Source organism: Oculina patagonica, chromosome 10 (assembly GCF_052425735.1).
Source record: "Oculina patagonica isolate OP01 chromosome 10, crgOcupat, whole genome shotgun sequence".
NCBI lineage: Eukaryota > Metazoa > Cnidaria > Anthozoa > Scleractinia > Oculinidae > Oculina > Oculina patagonica.
Window position 1 is genome coordinate 13,405,497 of NC_135767.1, and position 22,846 is coordinate 13,428,342.

General features: G+C 38.4%; 1 protein-coding gene across 3 annotated transcripts; it reads right to left on the reverse strand.

Annotated features, from left to right (window-relative positions):
* Positions 1–354: 354 nt before the first annotated feature.
* Positions 355–22,436, reverse strand: LOC144629098 (neuromedin-K receptor-like). 3 transcript variants are annotated; one of them, XM_078487284.1, is made up of 5 exons: positions 13,498–14,450; positions 10,149–11,086; positions 9,084–9,183; positions 2,824–2,885; positions 355–2,037 (listed from the first exon to the last, which is right to left on the reverse strand). In XM_078487284.1, exons 4-5 carry the CDS (start codon positions 2,846–2,848, stop codon positions 1,004–1,006), a joined length of 1,059 nt encoding a protein of 352 aa, XP_078343410.1. In that variant the 5' UTR covers positions 2,849–2,885; positions 9,084–9,183; positions 10,149–11,086; positions 13,498–14,450; the 3' UTR covers positions 355–1,003. The 3 variants fall into 3 exon arrangements, with proteins under 3 accessions (XP_078343410.1, XP_078343412.1, XP_078343411.1); XM_078487286.1 differs by lacking the exons at positions 9,084–9,183; positions 10,149–11,086; positions 13,498–14,450 and adding an exon at positions 22,322–22,436; XM_078487285.1 differs by lacking the exons at positions 9,084–9,183; positions 10,149–11,086; positions 13,498–14,450 and adding an exon at positions 15,014–15,132.
* Positions 22,437–22,846: the final 410 nt, after the last annotated feature.

A 22,846-nucleotide genomic window follows, 5' to 3' on the forward strand; every position in this document is an offset into this window, starting at 1 on the left:
ATAAGCGCCCACCCCCACCCCACAAAAACCCCCTGTAAACCATAAGAGGAGTATTGATTATTGAAATTGACTATGTACTACTAAGAAGACTTCCCCCATGATCGAGTTTTCTTAGTATTTTACAGAATCTTTCAATGAACAGTTAAAATTCTGCTTTGGTACGTCTTCCCTTTTATTATTACCATTGTTATTCATTGTTTTGCTACAAAAATAAACTTAATATTTGCTGAAAATCGTGAAAATTTAATTAGCGCCCAGCCTCGAATTAGCGCCCACCTCGAATAAGCGCCCACTCCCAAGGACCAAAAATTTAATAAGCGCCCAGGGCGCTTAATCGAATAAATACGGTTATTGTCTTTTGTCTATTTTATCATTTATTTATCGATACTGCCATCTAAAATTACGCACTCTCGTACCAGTAGCTTTTCTAAGTACGTCAAGGCCCGCACTTTTTAACCTGTGGTTACCACTAGTAGTTATTAACCTTTGTTACACAGTATCTTTTTATCTGACAGTATATAAATACGGTTTCCCTGTGAAGGTTTTTCTAACCGGGGTCGCGAAGGCTTAAAGCGGCTTTGTCACGGATTTTAACAGATTTTTGAACAGCCAAAATTCATAGTTAGAAAACCTAAAAATAATGATCCACTGTTATTAAAAATGGCTATATTAGAGCACTAAAAACTGTTAACAAGCGTATTTGGCTGCAGAAGGCTAGGATGGAAATGGATCGCAACTTGAAAAATTAAGGATAACTTTTCAAGTTGTTTCCGCGGGTCTTAAAAAATCGATATCTTTAGCCAAAAGTTTGATTTTTATCCGCAAATTAAGGTTTTATCTTTCGTTAGATGTTCAAAGACGGTATTTTCTATGCTTAAGTTGCCTACCACTAATTTCAAGACAGTTACGTCCAAAAATTTGCGAAATGCCCGTGGCGTAGCTCCTTATAAAATACCTTCTTTCTTGCGCCGGTGGGTAATAAGACTCTTAGTGAATAACTATTTTACACGCTACTTGTAAATTGATAAATCTCTGTGGCTGAAAGGTTGGGCTCCACTGATGTTTTCTTCACGCTTTCATTCGTTTTGCTAGCAAACGACATGCGAGATAGTGGATACGTTATCATCCTTCGAAATACGGCGCGAAATCTCTTCTTGAAATATATCAGGAGCCACGGGTTGACAGCACTGTTCGCGTGCCCGCACCAGAAGCACGCAAACATGACGTAGGAAGGTAGCGACAAACCCATTTCCCAATCGATTGCCAAAATCACGTGATACACATGTGCGGGAAGCCAACAAAGTGCGAACGCTACAGCAATTGTGATTGACATGCGGATGATTTGACGTTTATTGGCGTTGGCGCGGTATGTCGCGCGGTTATTGACGGTAATTCCGGGCAATGTGTGCGAGCGTAGTTTTTGACAAACGCAACCGTAGAGAATGCACATTGTAGCTAGAGGGAATACATAGATGGTGATGACGATATAGAGATAAACGCCCCGTATGGATGATTGTAAAGGACCGAACTGCGTAAATTCATACTGTATACGCGAGCCTTTGGCGTTAACGATGACCAGCCATGGAATCATTAGGCACATTGAGCTGATCCAGATTGTCGGTACCAGAATTTTTTTGTTCCTAAAGCGAGGGAACCTGTGCATGGGTAGGACAATAGCGAAGAAGAAATCAAATGTCACTGCTGTTAATGAGAAGATGGACGCTGTTAGAGCAACGAAGAATACAAATATAATTAGCTTGGCAAGGAAGATGCCAAATCCTCCATCAAGCCATCTGCCGTCCATTTGAATCGTCTGCATCGACTGTGGCAGCACAACAACGGTTACCAGTAGGTCGGCCACAGCTAGGTTCACGTACATGAAGCTAGTTAATCGTCTCGTTTCTGGCCTCTTGTACAGAATGTATATTACTAAAATGTTTCCGACAAGGGCCAGAAGAATGATCGTGGTGTGTAGGATAGCGGAGGATATCTTGACACCTGTTGGGTATAACCCTGGTGGCGGCGGTGCTGAAGAAACTAAAAAGTGGATAATCGAACATTAACGGTTTATTCTCAATCAGACGTTTCGCATAAAAGTACTGCTAGGGTTTCACTCAGAGACTTAAACGTTAGGACCACCTTGCACGACATAATTAACAGCACCACATAGAAAGTACTGCTTGATAGCTTTTTTTGTCTGGAATGGTCATGATAGCACCCTAAAAGAGGGGGAGGGTTTCACACACACGCTCAAAAGACAGCCACCTTAAACAGCATAATAACAGTCTCATAAAAGAACTGCTCAATAGCTTTCATTTGAATGGTCACACTGGGCTTTCATCCTTAAACCTTAAGGTGGCTCAGTCCGTTCCAAATTACGTCAAAATTCGTTACCATGGAAACGATTTCAGCTAAAAGCCGTAAAATTGGTTAGTTGAAGTTTTTATGACGTTTTTTTGTCAAATCGGCAAAACAAGCATTTTTTATAAATTAAAAAAAGTCAGGGTTAAGGGATCAGAGCAATGTACGTAAACATTTACGTAAAAATAACAACTGAAAACTGCCGACAATTTTTCAAGATTTGTAAAAATGTTTAATTTCTTACGCCGATAAGACAAAAAATGAAGTAAAAACAAAACCCGAAAAGTAAAAAATAGGGTACCTTTGACTTCTTGACGTTTCTATAGCAACGAATTTTGATGGAAAAGTGAGATTATAAATTTGTAAAGCCTAGTGTATAGTGTAAAAACTAATTTCTTAGAGTTATTCCACAACATTAACGGTTGAGGAATTATAAGGTGTCAGTGATTTTGATTCGCTTACCGTTTCCTGGTAATTGGGACGACATGGTGACAATGGAGTAGACGTACAGTTATTCGTCCTTGCTAAAGAGGAAAAACAAAAATTAAAACGAAGATCTGATAAATCAAAAGGGGATTCAAAACTGCACTGATCTAGAACGTTTATGAAGAATTTCACACATTCACAAAAATCGCTTGTTCTGTGACACTACAACAGCAATGATCACCTCTTGCCTGCACACGCCTTGCTAACTCCCAGAAATCAGTTTTACCATCTTTTCGGAGCCCGCCGTAGGTTTAAGGAAGATAAAACACTGCCCGGTCTTACATAACCTGTTCCAGGCGTTTCTTTTGTAAAGATTAGATCTTTATTGGTGTATGGGGGGTTAAATGAGCAAACTATGAACTCTTTTGTAAAATGTTAAGAAATTTTAAATCTTTCTCTTAATACTGCTTGTTACAGCGTACAAACATGATATTCCACATTTGAACAATAAAAATGCTATAAACAGCCAAAATGTGCTTAAGAGGGGACTAAGCGCTAGTAGTTTAAATGGCGTTTTTCTCAAAATCTACACGTATGTTCACCGCGGTCAAACGTCTCAGGCAGGTTTTCTTTCCATTTCGCCGTTTTTTGTTCAAATTGAAGTGTTATTACGAGCAAGGATAGATAAAAATAGTTGCCGAGTGAAAGCATAATCCCATTCCCTCAGGTAAACCAGTGTTATACTTTTTAAATGTTTCGCATCCGAACCAAAGGTGCTTTGACAAATGGTGCCGACAAGTCCGCATATCGCTATTTTCAAACACGTAGAACTTTTTTTAGTAAAGCTCCAAAAAAAACTTAGTAAACCCTTAGGATATCGGTTATGTATCGAACTTTGAACTGTAAAAATTAAAACCTTATCTTTGCAGTACTTTTCTTATTTTTTGCATATTTCTGTCGTTTGACCGCGGTGGAGACCCCACCTCAACATACAACTTTTTTGTAGAGAAGCAGACCATAAATAAATTGACTTCAAAGTTTAAAAATCTTTTGGTCGGTTGCAGAAGGTCTAATAAGCACAGAGCACGGCACAACCTTAGCGAGTTCTGGAGTCTTTTCCGTTAAACATTTCCTTAATTGAATAAACCACTTTGTCATTTGACCCGTACAGCCCCGCGCGCACTTGGAAAACTACATAACGTATTTCTGACAGATATAATAAAAAAACTGCAATATCACAGCGACAAACCGATGAGTGGTGCCGGATCTATTGAAGACCTGGATCGGTAACTAGGTTAAAACGGAAAATATAGACGGTAAACTGATCCTGACGGCTAAAGCGGTCAAAAATAAGCAGAGTGGATAAACAGTAAAAAAAAACTAGAATATATTGAAATAAAACTTTGCCTTATATTTCAAAAAGTGAGAAAAGTAAAAGGATCGTAAAAGGATCCTTTTACTTTTCTCACTTTTTATTTTCCGCCCAGCCCCTGAGGAAGGTTTGTTTTGCAAACCGAAATATAGGGCAAAAAATTTTTCAACATATTCTAGTTTTTTCCTGTTTATACACTCTGTTTATTTTTGACCGCTTTAGCCGTCAGGATCAGTTTTCCGTCTATATTTGCGGTCTATATTTGCCGTCTATATTTGCCGTCATATCTGACAGGGCGGCCTCCCCAGGGGGAAAACCGTTTGCAGCAGTTTTCAAGGCGTTTGCTCACTAAAAAGTTCATACGGCCGGCCCTACTAGAAAACCGTACGGCCTCGCGACTGCCACGAGATGGATTTCGAAACCATCTGACCATGTACAGTTTTGGATTTAAAATGAGCAATAGTGAAGATCATTCCGAAAGAGAAGACTGTTCGACATCTAGAAACTAATAAATGTAGTTTACAAGCGCTGAAATTTAAAAGGAAACATGTTCAAACTCGTCAAAGGAGTGCATCAGTTTTTTTCGAGGCAACAAACAATAAATGATGTAAAAAAAAAAACGCTTACTCGGACATAAAGGTATCCCTGGTTGAGTTTAAAATTCTGGTGCGTAACTTTTATATCCTGACAAAGAAAATTCGGCTGATGTGTTTAAGACAAACCTGGAGATATCTGGAGGACAGGGTCAGCCTGTGTAACTAATGAATTCAAGCACTTAAGCAGCAACTGCAGATGTCTTGAACCCTCAGTGGTAATGAAAACTACTTGAAGCCAAAGGAAAACTGAACGAGGCGAAGAAAATTAAACTCTACTGCCTTTTCAATCCGATTCCAAGGCTGGTCAGATTGCCATGGTTCACGACCAAACATTGTTGTTTTCAGTGAACATCCAAAACCCCTCTACCTTGTTAGAACATTAATTTTTCATTCCGTTAAAACCGAGTATGAATTTTGGCTCTGTAAGAAGAAACATCGCTTTGTTGTTCAATTCAGTTTTCGCTGAGACGAGCACGATTAGCCATAACGTCGCACAGTCTTTGCCGTAGTCCTTCCTCATAAACGTGTACCCCTTGTAAAATTACCCCTTGTAAAATTCTGCTAAAAATTCTGCTAAAAATTCTGCTAAAAATTCTATCGTTGAAACTACCGAAACCCGAATATTTGGTTGTAGTGTTAAGAAATTCAACCGAAGTTTGAATATTTTGTACGCACCCTTGGCGACATATGTTTATATTTCAACCAAAAAACAGTGCGAAAAACGCGAAAATTATGTTGATGTCGCGAAAATTCGGTGTAATAACGAAATTGTTTTCTTTGTTATCAGTAAATAATTATAATGTCGGGCTCACCTATTTTCGATGCCAATGTAGTTATTCTCTCGAGCTCGACAGAAGATGTAGTTATAGTAAAACGGCTGCTCTCCTATCATGAAACTCTTTTATGGAGGCAAGTTGCAGCTGTTAACAAAAAAAAAGTTTTTGTCTTGCCAGCATGAATCATCTATTGACACTTCAAACCAACCTTCGCAAAGCGTCTGTCCAATTAGGAAGTACTCTTTTATACGTATAAAAACGTCGATGTTTAGGGCTGAGGGTGAACATTTTTAAGTTTTGTAGAATTTGAAATGGCAAGATGTTTTTACAGCAAGGCGCCCAAACGTGTGACCACTTTTAATTTATTCACATTCTTTCGTGCAGATTTTATCCAATCAGAAGTCAACTGCAAGCTATCCACGGCTTTTGATTGGATTAAATCTGCACGAAAGAATGTGAATAAATTAAAAGTGGTCACACTTTTGGGCGCCTTGCTGTAAATGTCCCTACTCATTTTAGTTTTCACAGTTAATGGGCCTAGAAGTATCTATTCATAGTTCGTATAGTGTGATCGTCCTGGTGTGAGTAGTTTAGAAAAAAAAACTGTTGTTATAATTAGTGACTGACGTTTCGAAAACCTAAGGGGAAGTCAGAGTCAAGTGCAAAGTTTTTGTCAATCGATGATACTAAAATAACAACTACCGGTGCTTACAAACGACTTTTTCACGACATAAGCAGAACGGGCCTCAAACAGAACAACAATATAGATCAGTGGATCGAAACTGAAAAATTACGGTTGACAAACTTCACACAAGTCTTACAATCATGAAACAACATCATTGCACGACTGAGACAGTCAGAGGGCTAACAACTAAAGACAACCAATCAAATTGCTCCATTGCCCGTCCAATGATCCCGCGCCCGTCCAGTATAAAAAAGGATAAATTTGATTCGGATGAAAAAACGCTCTCGTACTTTTCCTTAGTTTGTAAAACAACGTTAGAATATTTTTTTTCCGACCGAAACATCCGTTGGGTCCTCGGTCAGATTATCCCGTTCTTTTTATCCTTTCCACCTTCCGCTCATATCTATCATTAATCTTTTTCAGTCGTATGATCTCTTATTAACCAAGCTTGCTCGGGTCAGTACTAGGAAAATATTGGCCCTTGTTTTTTTCCAGTACGGTCCTCGCTGCGCTCGGTCCATACTGTCAAGACCTCGGGCCGATAATTGTTGTATCTCGCGGAATTGAATAAGTCAAACTGGTACAACACAACAAGGTTTAATCAAACATGGCGGTTCAATTCAACGACAGGCGCACATGGCATGCGTGCGCATAATTGTAACAAAACCGCAGACCATCATGTGCGACATAGCAATAATCTCCTGGTGTGGCCCTCGCGCTTGGTTAATAAGATGTACGATATACATATCAGCTTTCTAGAGTCAGTCGTTGAAAATATTTTGCTCTATAGGTTAGGCATCCAGCACAGTCCCAGTCGATTCTGCGGTGAGCAAGTCGATTGTGTTGAGAAAAGTGTTGTTGACATTACCATTTCTCGTCGCTCGCTCATGTTGGAACTTTCTAGGGGTATGACAGCCTTCTAAATGTGCGCGTTATTGCCGCGGTCAGATCATGCCGGATAATGTTGATTCCAAGTTCAATAGCTGCGAACAGAGGTTAATTTATACTTTTTATCATTATCTGTCATTTTCACAAGAAATGTGAACAAACAAAATACTATTTCTTACCCAAGTTTCAGCCTTCGGTTTGTTTGTAGCGCGCTCTAAAAATTTAGGCCTTAACATTCCTTTTTTTAAAAAAAAAAAAAAGAAAAAAGGAAAATGAGTATATAGGAAAAACTAAGCGAGACTTCACTGAAGATTTTTATAACATACAGAAATATTAAATTATTGTGTGAACTGAAATTGAGAAAGGCTGCCAGAAGGATATGGTTAAGTGTCGATCAGTGTTTGACAAATGTGAAGCCACCAGAAAAACATCAATCAAATGATGACAGGTATATATTTTTTTTTTCAAAGTACAGTTGAACCCCGCTATCGGCTTACTATCGGCTATTTCGAACTCCCGCTGTTTCGAACTGGTTTCCCCAAATGGTTCGAAATAGCGGGGTTCAACTGTAAATGAAAATTGTAAGATTTGCGGTGGTAATACCCGCTGCTTGTTTTCTCACCGCTGTTAATTACCAATATTTCAAAGTAAATGACATTTTGCGCCCGTAATACCTTGAGGTTCTTTTAAAATATGGTGGTCACGTGTCTGATGGCGTCATAATCTTACTCAAAATGGATTTTCAAATGTCCAAGAATAGTAACCTAAAACCGAGAGGAAAACGTCAATTGGTGGACTGAAATTGAAAAAGGCTTCCACTTTTGATGCTAGACTAGACGTTGGACGCTAGACGAAATTTTGTTTTGCTCAACCATGAAAACAAACGTAATCACAAAAAAGATATTTCAACCCTGGAGAGAGTTCAAAGAAAAGCTGCCCGTTTTTCCCTTCAAAACTTCAACAAAACAGCTAGCGTGACAGACATGTTATCTGATTTGAAATGGGACACGCTAGAGACAAGACGAAAGAAAAACAGACCGACTCTAATGTACAAACTTAGTCATAACCTAGTAGACATAACTACAGAAAATCACTTAATACCAAACAAAAGGACACGCAATAGCTATGCTTTTAAGTATAGGATGCCAAAAGTTTCTAAGGACGTTTTTAAGTTTTCTTTTTTTCCTAGATCAATAACAGAATGGAACTTACTGCCTGCTGACTTAGTGAACTGCAAGTCCTTATCGAATTTTAAATTAAATTTAGGGAAGCATGTAAACAAGTAAATTGTAACTAAGTATTTTTATATCTTATTTATGCATGTACATTTTGTTTTTATTATTTTATTATTTTGTATCTATTTCTTATAGTTGATGTGATGTCTTAAACGATGTTATCAACTTAATAAATGTAGATGTAGATGTAATTCTACCGTTCCTTCGCGACGCATGCTGCTCTTGTGGAATTGCTGTTGTAACAACTTTCACTACGTTGCTTAATGACCCTATGTCAAATTACAAACGTTTTGGACTTCTACCTCCATCCTTATAAATTGGGCATCTCTATCTATTAAATCCTGGGGCAAAAAATTTACATTTGGAGATAAGCTCACTTATACTTAAAGGTTATCGATGTGGGAATTTCCAAAAAAATGAAATAAATTTTTGTCAAAATTAATTGTGATCATTTTTGAGTGGCAGTAAATTGCTGTTCACTCCATTCGGATCATACTAACTTTAGTGTGATTAGAATAAATTACTTTATGGCTCTGCAATCCCAAGTACAGTATTTGGATCTTTTGCGCAAAAGGCAGATCGTAAACAGAAAGCTAACCCTAAATCCCTTAATCACCTGTAATAATACTGAGAATAGACAAAGAACCAAATCATGCGGAACTTACCGTGACATTCTAAAATAATATCTAAAAATACTGACATGGTTTTACTATCTATTCATTCTATTTGACTGTGCTTTCTCACCTGCTTTTGATATTCACTTGGTTGAACAAGCAGTTTGGTAGTCAGTGATACTGTAGCTTGCTTTAACGGATACGCTCAAAGATTTTGAAGCCAATTGCAGCTGCAATCAAGGACAAAAGTAGCCTCCTACGCAGACGTTCTCGTCATGCGTTCGTCATGCGTTTCTCCCCCACGAACGTCTGCTCAACCGAGCTGCCACTTCCGTTCGCCGGAGGTTTGCCTTTGTTTTGAAGAAACCAATCAGCATCGGTCTATCGAACTCGACATACGCGGCTCACCCGCGGGGAAATTTCCGCAAAACGATTCACGTCGAAAGCTTACACGACTATAAACATTCGCGACATTTGTACATTTGCCGTTCTCTATAGTTTTCCGACTTATTTTACTTAATTATTACTTGTTTTTGAAAGGCACTATATGCTGTATTTCTAGCAGGCGTTTGAAGTTGAATAGAGCCGCAAGTCTGTGGCCTCGGGTCTGCTTGTTACCTGTTTGTAGATTTTGCCAATCTGTAATTTGCTTTGTGTTTTGCCTGAGCAGTTTGTTTTGGCTCATTTCCGTTTAAAAGAAATGTTTGAAGCACTCAAAATTTTCGTTCTGGAAGGGCAAGGTCTGAAACTTTGCGTGAGCTATTGATTACTTGCATTTAAATATCTGTGACGGCGTCAGATGCGTTACATCTTATCACGGATGAATATCTGTGACATATTTATTTTGGTCAGTCCGACTTCGCCTGACGCAAGCTTTACTTCGAGAAAGCTACAGGTTTGTTTGAGATTTCTGTGCTGTATAACGCGTAAAGCTTATGTTTCCTGCACTATTTTGATCGAGCGTTTTGTCACTTAAGCGTGGTTCAGCTTTTGGAGCGTTAAGGTCAAAGTCCCACTTTCCAGACATTGGAAGACGAGCCATGATTGGCTAACTACCGGCGAACGGAAGTGGCATGGCAGCTCGGTTGAGCAGACGTTCGTGGGGAGAAACGCGTGACGAGCCCAAAGAGCGTCTGCGCTGCGTAGGAGGCTAGGACAAAAGTGATTGTGTTACTGGTACGACCTATGAAGTTACCTTGTTTCTCGCAGCGTCCGATCACAGTAAACAGATTACATGTAAGTCAGAGTAGGTACTTATAGGAATCGTTGTTCACAACTTCTCACGGAGTGCATTTGTTGAAGAACTAGTCCAAAGCAAGAGCTTCTTTTCAACAATTGACGATCGAGTCTTCTGGAAGCATGTGTACTCTAAGGCACAAGGGAGCGTCACGGTCATAAGGCGACCGAAAATGTACTTGATAAAACGCTTAATCTGATTGGTTAATCGTTTCGCCGTTGTCGAGGGCATTGATCTCTTTGAAACCGGATCGGAATGAGCTGTAAACTACTGAGTCAACAGACAAAGGAAATAGATATCTTAAGTCAATGTAGGTTCAAAGATTAGATTATCTTCTAAGTAAATAAATTTGTTTATAGATTGCTATCATTGGTTTACAGTAGAGTATTTTGACTCTTAATAACCAGTGTTGGCACCCTAAACAAAACATAAGAGTATATGCTTTGCCAAAGGGCATGTTTTCAAATCTTATACGGTAAAGATTGTGCCTTTTTTATTTGAAATAGTGCATCGTTTTCAAACGGTCCTAGAATCGAAGGACGATCGTTTCGGAAGTCTCTTAGTCGCTAAGAATCGCTAAGAAGGACATGATCGTTTTAGCCTGGTTTTCACTAGCGACGCAAGCACAAGCGCAAGCATAACAGCTCTTATTTCATCGTGAAAACGGCTTTGACGCAAGCATATATGCACAAGCACAAGCACAAGCACAAGCACAAGGATCAAAATTTTTCCTTTTCTTGTGCTTGTGCTTGCGCTTGTGTTCGTATGAAAACTAAACATCGCATAAGCACAATTAAATTGTTTACGTCTGCCGTTGTCTAGCCAATTACAGCACTCGTTCCAGCATGCCGTCGCAGATGCCGCGGTTGATTTGACAGACGTTTTTGTTTCGTTTCCTCAGAAACGATACGGTATTATTTTGGCTTCGATGTGAACTATTTACACAGTGGGGGCTACTATCCAATCAGAAGAACGGTCGTAACCACAAAGTAAATACGTTTGACCGATGGCAATTAATTTCGTAAAAACATGTTCTTCAAATATCGGAAAGATATTCCTCAGCATGATCAAAAAATATTGAGATTCGTTGCAAACAGAAATATCTGGCGACTGCAATGGTTTTAAGTTTGATTAAAGCGATGTATTGTAAGAAAACTAGAGAAAGCTCTCGTAGCGTTTAATTGTTAAGTAAACATTCTAGCGATTTTCTGAAACGGAAGTAAATTTCCACCAATCAGTGTTTGAAAGCGCAAACAAAAACGGGATGACTTGTCGTGTTTGCTCGCACGGGTGGCTGCTATCCAATCACAAGAACGGTCGTAACCACAAAGTAAATACGTATGACCGATGGCAATTAATTTCGTAAAAACATGTTCTTCAAATATCGGAAATATATTCCTCAGCATGACCAAAAATATTGAGATTCGTTGCAAACAGAAATATCTAACGACTGAAATTGTTTTAAGTTTGATTAAAGCGATGTATTGTAAGAAAACTTGAGAAAGCTCTCGTAGCGTTTAATATTATTCTGAAACGGAAGTAAATTTCCACCAACCAGTGTTTGCAAGCGCAAAGAAAAACGGGATGACTTGGCGTATCTCGTGTTTGCTCGCACGGTAGAGCTTAAGTGCACTACAAAGAGAAGTGCATATTTACAGGCGAGTTACAAAGTTAATTTCACTTCATGTAACAGAGGAATGTATAAATGTGGGAAATTGCCCTATTCTATTTGTACAGGAAAATTCACGGCATCGTCGACGTCACAAACAGCGCGAATACACGTAAAATTGCGTGGGTTCTCGCGTGGATGTACCCGGAATTGCGTGATCAGTGTCACGTGCGTCGCAAAAACATTCGAGTCTGCACGGAAAGTTGAGAACGAAAAAGAAGACAGTCAAGTTCTGTTCAAAGTTTAAATTTTGTATGGACAGTATCGTATAGCAAGGTGTGCAACTGCCGTGTCGAACTAAATTCGTCTCCTTAGTTGATGTAACGCTCAACATTAACTACCGTTGCAACTGCTGGAGCAGATTTCTGAGATTAAATTATTGATATAAACATTATATCGGGCAGGCGAAGAGCCACTCTGTGGATATACTGCCCGATGTGTCATTATTATTATTATTATTATTATTATTATTATTATTATTATTATTATTATTATTATTATTATTATTATTATTATTATTATTATTATTCAAAGCCATCGCGGTCTGGACGAAACTTCACAGTATCGCCAAAAATGCCAATCGTTATTATCAGTGTTACACTGACAACAGAAGCAACTTGGCTGTGTCTTTTTAGCTCTTATTCTGTGGAAATAATTTTATATTTGCCGGGAGAGCGTGCAGCGCGGATCGACCAAAATACAATCCTGGTATGACTACATAAAACATATAACATAAAACTTTCTTTAAACTTGAATTTTGCTTAATTAAAAATCCCGGTTAAAATCTGTGTATGGTAGCTTTTTTACATTAATTTGCCCTGGTTGTTTACGTGTCTTTGTAAAGTGACAACAGGCATTTGATTTTGAAGAAATGGCTTCGAAACAGTGTGCTTATCTCTGTTCTTGTCGACCGGGGTTATGGTTTGTCTTGAATTTGGCATTTATTTGATTTGAGCATGTGATCAACTCAGAGAAGTATATACCTCAAGCTTTTTGTCAAAAGGTAACAATTTAATCTACGATTAAAGTGTTGTTTTGCATTTTATCAGAGATCAGTAGTCACAAAACACTTTATTTATGGAACTGATTTGTTTTAGGATTGTTTGTTTTAAAAATAAACCATTCCCCACATTGATAGGAATATATTTAAATATTTTCTGTAAGTTATTTTTCCATTCATGTAACATTCAAAGTTATGCTATCAGGTGCCATTTTTAAGCAAAAAGTGTTCTGCAGAAATAAAAAAAAATCATTTTAATTTTCACTGGATGAGTAAAAACGATATAAGACAAGCTCCTTTCGCTTAACTTAATTTGGAGAGAAAGACATATGCTATTTCTATAAAGAGAAATATTTGTGTGCTACTTGAACTCTTGAAAGCCAAACTGCATCAGGACGTAGTTTATGTCTCCTTTACATAAAATGGACAGTAGGTATTAAACTGAATATGAAGTTCTTCTTTTCATTCTTCACTCGTGCATAAATTCGGCAAATTCAACGTACACTAGGACCTTCTCCAAATTAAAGTAAACCACAAACCCATCTCTCCTTAGTGTTACACTATTCTCACCCTTCCGCAATCTGGAAACGAAACACTATTTCTTTTTGAAATAGCTGCTTGTTCGAGATTGTTCGGACGAGTGTAGACAAAAAAAAAAAAAAAAAAAGGCGCAAGCGCGGATTCGAGAAGCGAAAGAAACGGAGATGAATGCTTTCTTTAAAAATATCTATAACCCTAAATGTTTGGTTTTTCTCCTTAATTACGATCTTTCGCTTTCTTCGTCACAAGAGTAGAGGAGACAACAACACTCGATGTCTGAGTGTTTCTGCCGCAATATTTGCCGAGAGAACGGAGTCGAGAACGGAGCCTTCTAACTTGTAAACATTATATTATGCTAATGTGCTTGTGCTTATGTCGACGTTCGTTTTCACTTGGCACGAACTACTTCTGGTTGCGTTTGTGCTTGCGCTTGTGCTTGCGTCGGACTGCGTCGCAAGTGAAAACCAGGCTTTTGGGACCAGTCCTTTGTGCATAGTCTGGCACTCGAATTGCGAACCGATGGCGCAAGAGAGTCAGAACTTGTCACACAATACCCCCTTCCCGTGACTCTTGCATTTCAAAGTTATTATTGTAATTTGTTCGAATAAAAGATAATATTTATAAAAATAAATAAATAACTTGACAAATAAATAGCGAAACAAATAAAGAAATACAAAGAACTAGTGCACACGAGGAGACCGTGTACACGTGCTTATTTGTGTCTATTGTTATAATCTCTGAAATATTTTTCATGCGCGCGATTGGGCCAAGCAGGTCATGCGAAGGCGCTGAACTTGGAACTTCAGAATTTGCTTTTTACGTTTGCACATTCACGTTCGTTCGTACGTTCTTAGACCCTCACAACCGTCATAACGAAACGTTATCCTACGAACTAACCGCCACTTCAGATATACGAGTCTACGGTTAGAAATCCACTGATCCGATACACACGATAGACTACAACATTCCATTAAAGGCTATTAAGAATCTTTCAACAAACATGAGCCAATAAACCTGACGAAATGTGCCACAGAGCTAGCAAACACAATGGCATAAAGATCATCACTGAAACGGCTCTAGAGAACAATAATTAAATCCTCCGTTAGCAGACTGAAGGCTAACATTTAGCAACCACCGGAGTCGTGTTTGGCCTGTCTCATTAGATTAGCACAAGCGACAACTGAGAAGCGACAACTTGGAAGCGACAACTGAGAAGCGACAACTTGGAAGCGACAACTGAGAAGCGACAACTTGGAAGCGACAACTGAGAAGCGACAACTTGGAAGCGACAACTGAGAAGCGACAACTTGGAAGCGACAACTGAGAAGCGACAACTGGGAAGCGACAACTTGGAAGCGACAACTTGGAAAATATATAACGGGGGGGGGGGGGGGATAAAAACCAGCGAACTAACTAACAAACAAACTTCTGAAAGTTCTTATACTTTCACCCGACACCCCCACCCCTCCCTATCACATTGTAATAGATAAAGCCCCTCCAGGAATGAAAGCGACAACTTGGAAGCGACAAATTGGAAGCGACAACTAGTGACCCTTATCGGCTTCCGTATTAAAGTGATCAGTTAAATATAGCTGAATTTTGCAAACGGCTAACCTGATTTTTGTACCCCAACAGATGCTGTTTGAACATTTGACAGCTTCGCCACAAACAAAAAGGGTCAGCATGAAAACATTCAATAATAAACACGCTCAGCTTGGAGTCAGCTTCTTTTTCGATGCACGGACATTTGACCTTGGACAATATCTGTTCTTCTCGAACTCATTAATAATTCATGAATTGACAAGCCAATCAGGATACGCCAATTTGGTCAGGTGCGTGTGGTTTGAAAACCCGACGAAGCACTGGACAGAGGCCTTTCCACGATAGTTTGATGAAATATCAAACTCTAGAGTTTGATAAAACGTCAAACCCTTGTGATGCGGGGTTATCCTAATTTAAATATTAATGACACAAACACCGACTGAATAGACAAGCTTCTGTTTCACGAGTTAAGTAGAATCACACTAAAATTTACGTTTACAGTGCTAGTGCAATTCAGAAACATTCCTCAACATCTCGTAGCGATCGACCCGGCGTTCTTATTCCTAACCGAGTTTTTGGTGAACGAATTTTGTGAGCCAATATTTTAAAGACAGACCATCCAGGTCCTCCAACTTCTCTTCAAGACTTTGCACGCGGTTAACATCATAATCCTTGAACACACTTCCCAGGTCAAGTAAAGAAGCTTAAAGGGATTTTTGCTCGCGCGCTGTTTGGCAAGTTCGATTCTCAAAACCTCAGCGGCTCACTTTTCCACTATGCTTTGACGGTGCAAGCAATAAATTTTCTTGCACATTTTTGGGCGGCCGAAACCGGCGATATTCATCCTCAGCTAACCCGTCCACGTTTCAAAACTAGCAGGACGCCACTGCATGCAAATTGTGGCGGCTTAAAGTAAACAAGCTTAGTTGTGAAAAACACGGATCTTACGTAGGGCGCTTTCCATTCGACTAAAAATTCTGGTTTGTGTTTCCGGAAAATTTCAGTGACAAATAGAACAGCGTTTTCCAACTTTTCAGGTTGACTGCACGGAAGGCAAAACAAAATTTGCATATGGTCAGGTAGTGCGTCTAATATGGAAATTTCTACGGTGCATTAAAACTGAATGCACTATTGCCGGATTCCTGCACATATAACTCGATATTTTTGCAAATAAGGGCCTCTTTACATGAGAGTTTTCGTCCCGGGATGACTTTCGTCCCGGGATAAATTCATCTCGGTGTCTGGTCATTTTCTTGTTGCTGTTTACATGATGATACATGATTTCGTCCCGGGATGAACTCATCCCGGGACGATTTCATCCCGGGATGAAACACCGAGTTGAAATGTCATCCCGGGATGAAACGTGACGAGAAACGTCATGTAAACAGTCTTTCCGGGATGAAATATAAAGTAATGTTAACACGGGCGAGATGAATTCAACTCGGGCGGGACGACTTACGTCCCAGCATCCCGGGATGAACACGCTCATGTAAAATGAAATTTTTTTCATCCCGGGACGAAATTCATCCCGGGATGAAACTCAACTCGGCTTTCATGTAAAGAGGCCCTAAAAAGCATTCCGAGCACTGAAAAAAAAAGCCACAAATACAAATACAGGAACCTTTCAAAAGGCACACTACAAGCAACGAAAACGTCGCCAACCCAAAAAGTGTAATGAGCAAAACAATGGCGTAGCCTGCACGCGCGTTATAAATATTTGTACATTTCTTTGCTGCCGCCTGCAAAACAACAACGAAAAACAACGTACCGAGTTCACCAAAACTTGTTATTTGGAGTTTCAATTCAAGAATGCTTCCTTAACACATGTAGTTGCTTTCAGCTGCACAAATCGCTAAATTTTCTGCCGAAGGAACTCAGGCTGAGTGTAAAATGGTAGCTTTTCCCAAAATTTCCGGAAAAGAGGACAACCTTGCAAGGTAGACCCAGGGCGCTTTCCATTCAACCAAACATTCCGGAAATTTCGGAACAAGGACGAATGGTACATAAATTTTTTCGGAAAGTTTCCAGAAAATCCGGAAAGTGTTGACTTTCCGAAATGCGAACCATTCAACCGAAAACCCCGGAAATTCCAGAAGCAAAATCAAATGGAACTGAAAGTTCCCGGAAATTGTTTTCAAAAATCTGGGTCTACCTTGCGAGGTTGTCCTCTTTTCCGGAAATTTTGGAAAAAGCTACCATTTTACACTCAGCCTGAGTTCCTTCGGCAGAAAATTTAGCGATTTGTGCAGCTGAAAGGAAGCATTCTTGAAACTCCAAATAATTTTTTTTTTGGTGAACTCGGTTGTTTTTCGTTGTTGTTTTGCAGGCGGCAGCAAAGAAATGTACAAATATTTATAACGCGCGTGCAGGCTACGCCACTGTTTTGCTCATTTAAACTTTTTGGGTTGGCGACGTTTTCGTTGCTTGTAGTGTGCCTTTTGAAAGGTCCCTGTATTTTTAGCCACGATGTCATTCATGGCGTTTATTTTTAGTGCTCGGAATACTTTTTATTTGCAAAAATATCGAGTTATATGTGCAGGAAACCGGCAACAGCGCATTATTTTAATGCACCGTAGAAATTTCCATATTAGACGGACTTCCTGACCATATGCAAATTTTGTTTTGCCTTCCGTGCAGTCAACCGGAAAAGTTGGAAAATGCTGTTCCATTTGCCACTGGAAGTTACCGGAAACTCAAACCAGAATTTTTGGTCGAATGGAAAGCGCCCCCAAATTTTCGGAAACAATTTCCAGGAACTTTCAGTTCCATTTGATTTTGCTTCTGGAATTTCTGGGGTTTTCGGTTGAATGGTTCGCATTTCGGAAAGTCGACACTTTCCGGATTTTCTGGAAACTTTCCGCCGGAGCAAATTTCTGTACCATTCGTCCTTGTTCCGAAATTTCCCGAATTTTTGGTCGAATGGAAAGCGCCCATAATCGTCACAAACTATGCGCTAATTAAACAAAAGATAGCAACAATTCAATGTTTTCGTGAATAATATCTCTTGTTTGCAATAAGGCCACGATTGCAAACTATACGCTAATTAAACAAAGGAAATAAAAAATTAAGTTTTCGTGAATAATATATTTTGTTTGCAATTAGGCGCCGATTAAGAAGCTATTTCAAAAACTCGTGCTTCGTGTTTCATCGGGGTTTCCCAACACTCGAAAACAATGAAAGCACGAGGCCGTCCGAAGAGCGCAATGTGCTGATTGGTGGATTTTAATTATTTGTGACGTTGTCGATGTTTTTCATTTCCGGTAGAGACAAAAATCAAAATAGAACGTGTCTGGTTGGCAATTGCTCGTTCTTGAGAACGGCGTTAGCGAATGCTTGCCAATTTTTCGAGGCGATATTCTTCACGAGAAGGATATTTTCTCTTACATCTGGTGTTCAAGCATTTGTTCTTCCACTGGGCCACAAGATCAGAATTTTTACTCGGGTCGATCGCAGATCAGGGTCGATAATATCCTCAATATTCGGAAGTGCGTCTTCATTCTCGTGAATCGCGACGGCCGGTGCTTGAGGTCCTTGAAATTGCATTCCCAGTGATTTTCGAGCACTGGCTCCGACTCTGAGTCTGTGAACTGGAACTTGGCCGTTGGCTGTCAGAAGAAACTTTCTGTATAAAATTTTTAGCTCGAGGGCGACCGACCATTATTTGTTTACCTTAGTTTTAATTTGATTTCCGGCGTGCGGTTTAAATGCTTTTGTTTAAATGTGACAATTGACAAGCTCATCAATCTGCGGGGTGTTCGTGGGCGGCATTTGCGATTCTCAGAGATGCGTGCAGGCTTTCCCCTCCATTTTTGCCCCGCCGGCCGAGCGCTCTCCTGAAAGCCTGTTCGCAAGCTAGATGAAACACTCGAACACGTTTTTGAAATATTACTGTACATGAAAGCCTGCATGCAGAAACTGTGGAAACTGATCACTTTTTTGGAAGAGATAACGTCTACAGACGACAGTCCAATTTTTATATCCGGGTGTATATTTTTGCTTCAAAAGGAGTGATGACGAACCAAAGGTAATCTTCATAGGCTATATGTTAAGCCGTACCTTGCTACCAAAGTTTATAAAGTTCTTTTCAGACAAAGAGTAAAAAAGGGAATTTTATAGAGGATAAAAAAGTAATTAGGTTCGATAAATTAACTTCAGTCACGATGAGATACAGACAATTTAATAAACTCGTCGGGTTCTATTAGAAGATCGTATCAGCGGGATCTTCAGCATGGAACCCACCACAAATTAAATGAAAAAAAAAAATACCCAATTTCCACGCCTAGCGTAATGATAAGTCATAAATTCTGAACTCTTATGGGTTCTCATCGAAAAAAAAAACCGCACATAATAACTTAATTTAATTTAATGCATGAAGTGGGGTATTAGGCGTTCCATATTTATCAAAACTAGGTGAAAAGGCACTTATTTTTAGGTGAAGATCGAAAATTTGCACTGTGAATTCGATAGTTGTCTATTGCTAGTAAAAACAAAATCTGCTCCTTTATAAGTAAGCGATGTAAATTTAACCAGCTATTGACGGCTTCAATTGACAGGGAAAGCCATTTGCAGCCTGATTAATATAAAATTTAAAGCTGAAAATGAAACCATTTTTTCACACTGTTCTATTAATTTAAGCTCGTTCTATTCACTTTTAAATGTAACAGCTGAGATTGATTAATAAAATAAATCTAGATATCATGCATTTTTAACCACGAAATATGGAAATATGTATGGACTAAAATGTGGAAGATAAGAAAGAATCAACAGGGCGCCAAAGAATAAAGGGTTTTAAGAATATCTAAAGAAGACGGATTTCGCATACGAGAAATTATCGATAATGTTTTTTTTTTTATATATTTTAGACTTATTGACTAAAGTATTTTAAGAAGTTACATGCAGATATCATAACCTGTTTACGGTTGTTAAAAAGCGAATTTACTCCGGCGTGCGTTCAATGTAAGCTTCGTTCATTGCTTAAAAATTCCCGCTTTTGTCAGCCGTTTTCTGGCTGGCATTTATCTTTACAGTGTAATTACTTTTAAAAAAATAATATCAATAAAAAGTGTCTGCGACGTTTGATTTTTTAATTCTTATTAATGTCTAAAAAAGATCTGTCAAATTAATGGACAGGAAGAAGAAGGAAAGAAAGAAAGAAAGGAAGTATATTTTTTTTTTACCTATGCTAAATGAACCAAAGCTGTGACTGAGTAAAAATTTGAAATACAGCTCTTTAAATACAGTTTTGCCTTTTTTCTTGCAATAGCTTATTAAGCTGATCGTTGTTTTTGGAGGAAATTTAGCGACGTTGTTATATGAAATTAAAGCTTGAAACATTGCTTTTGGCATGAAATGGCAATGTTGGATGACGGGTTTTGAAACCGCTTCATCTCCGTTATATTCCAAAGCACGGTAAGCTGTATTCATAGCCTTGTTTTCGTTGCAAGGCCATCAGTTCTTAGACATAGCTTTACCAAGGGCCAACATTATCAAATCGCGTAATGAGATCTGAATTTAGCTATTTGTCTAAGTCATTTTTGCGAGGTTCAAGCTATTAAATATATCTACCCCAGCAAGTTTTACAGCGAAAGAAGTGTTTACTTACGACGTTTTGTTAAGCTAGAAAGCATCCATGCTGACACTTGCAAAGAAAACCGTGGTCTGTGTTCTTGCTCTCATTTGCAACAATATAAGAGTTTCAATTTAATATTCTTTTGCGAATTCGCGATAAATGACTCGTTAAACTTTAATTTGCGTCAAACGGATTGTGAGATAAACAAATGACATCCGTGTCAAGACAGTTTGCATGACTTTAATTAAATAGTTGCCGATTATAACGCGATTCATTTTAATAATAAAAAAATACAATAAGATAATTTTATTGTTTGACTTTTTTTTACCAATTAATCAAAAGTTGAAGCCACTGATGTTTAACTGTTGTCGAGATTGTGCAAAATTTAATCAGAATTGAGGATGGAAATAAAAGATTGTGATTGCAGGAAGAAAAGGATAAAAACAATTTGATCGAAGATGAGAAATTAATATTGATCGAAAAGGTAAAACTCTCAATGGTGTTATATTCACTTGAGAAAAAAATATATTTGTCGACTTTTTGATAGAAGCCGGCGTTTTTTGGGGGGAAGGGAGGCTTATGACAAACATTTATAACATCATCCTCAAATAAACACAACTACTTTTTCCAATAGAGATAACATCTCATTACATCAAAAAAAATTTAGTTTCAAATAACAATTTTCTACACTCGCATGAAAATGTTTAATCACCGCCATTTTTACACTCACAATCTTCGAAAAAGCGCCGCTCTTTGTAAAGCTCAGGCCTTAGAAAATATATAGATGGATACGGCGCTTATTCTAGAATGGCATTTATAAGAAAATACAATTCATTGGAAAGTATAAATTTCTCCTAACTGCAACAACTTAAAAAGGCCATTTATTCATTTCTGTCATTTCATTTTGAATTGCATTACGTTCTTTGAAGTCATTCTATCCGGGAGGTTAAAAACAACATCATTAACCAATGTTAATTAAAAGTTCGAGATAACGACAAATTTACGTTTCAACAACCTGGACTTTTTTTCATAATAACAAAGTTGGAAAGGGAGGCAAACATTAAATGTATAAAAGCAAACAAAAACCCATTTTTAAATCTTTAAATCTATCTCGGTCGTAAGCGTGGGAGGGACGAAAACAGGCGGTTTAGATTACTCCACCTTGATTTATTTATCCATTTATTTTATCTCTATTTTTTTTTATCGAAATAAGTGATTTATGGATACCCATTGACACTTGCGCATGAGCTCTACTGGAGGCGTAAAGATGTGACGTAAATGGAGCCAGCGAAATTGAAGCATTGCTTCCTTGTCTTTATACTATAAAGCAAAAGGATGAAAGCTATTTCCTATAGCTTTCTTTTCATTGTTATCTTAAAGACAGCGAAATGTTTTTTTTTCTCAAAGCACACGTATTTATCTTACTTAAACATTGTGTTCGTCCGGCAAATCTTACGTATTCCGTGCCGCCGCTCATGCGGAATTGTAAATTGTGTTATAATAACTATGTGAAACTGAGCTCACTTAATTAAAAAAAAAAGGTAGAAGAAAGAAGAAGAAGTAGAAAAAAAAGAAAACTATCAATAGAAAGCATTTTTCCTATAAATAAACAACGAGAAATTCATAACTTAAGCCAACAAGTTAAATTACGCACAACGTTTCGAATTAAGTATAAAGTGAAATTCATAACAAAACCGACTAAGGGAGCTTCGTGGACTCAGGCAGCAAGCAGACTAAGACGCTTTTTCAAAAAGTAAAAACATCTTTAACACCATTAATATAAGCTCGATCTTTTCAATAAAGCTTCTTACCCTTTTAGTTCGAAGTGGTTCGTTAATTCCGGCAGACTCTGAGATAGGCTTTCACAATCAGCAAAATAACTATCTCCAAGAAAGATTTGCAAAAACAGCCAATTCGTGAAGTGTTCGTGACGTTACACCAAAGAAGAATTCTCAAAGATCACCCCTCATCTTTCCATCCGCCAGTGTGACTGTTTTACATTTAATGCCTTCTTTGTAAAAATTCTGTAAATTACAACAAAACAAAGCTTAAAACACAACGCTCGCCTATTTACCATTTTTGGTAAAAAGCGGGTTTGTTTAATTGCCGAAAAACGGTGTGCATGAACCAATCGGAACGCTATAAATGCGGTAACCGAAGATGAGTATACAATAATTCTGTATATCATACACACCTGCAGGTGTTATTAATATGTCGGAGTATCGCATATGCAACCATAAAATATATAAAGAAACTGGATTATAAAAGATGCGGAAATATATACGAAAATATCTACCCAAGCAGCTGGAGAACTCTAAACAAGAAAATGAACGGTG

Excerpts from the sequence above, each read along its gene's own strand:
- LOC144629098 (XM_078487286.1), bottom strand. The coding sequence starts at position 2,848 with ATGTCGTCCCAATTACCAGGAAACG. Across the intron at positions 2,038-2,823 it reads GTCCCAATTACCAGGAAACG|TTTCTTCAGCACCGCCGCCA; the intron begins GTAAGCGAATCA and ends TCCACTTTTTAG.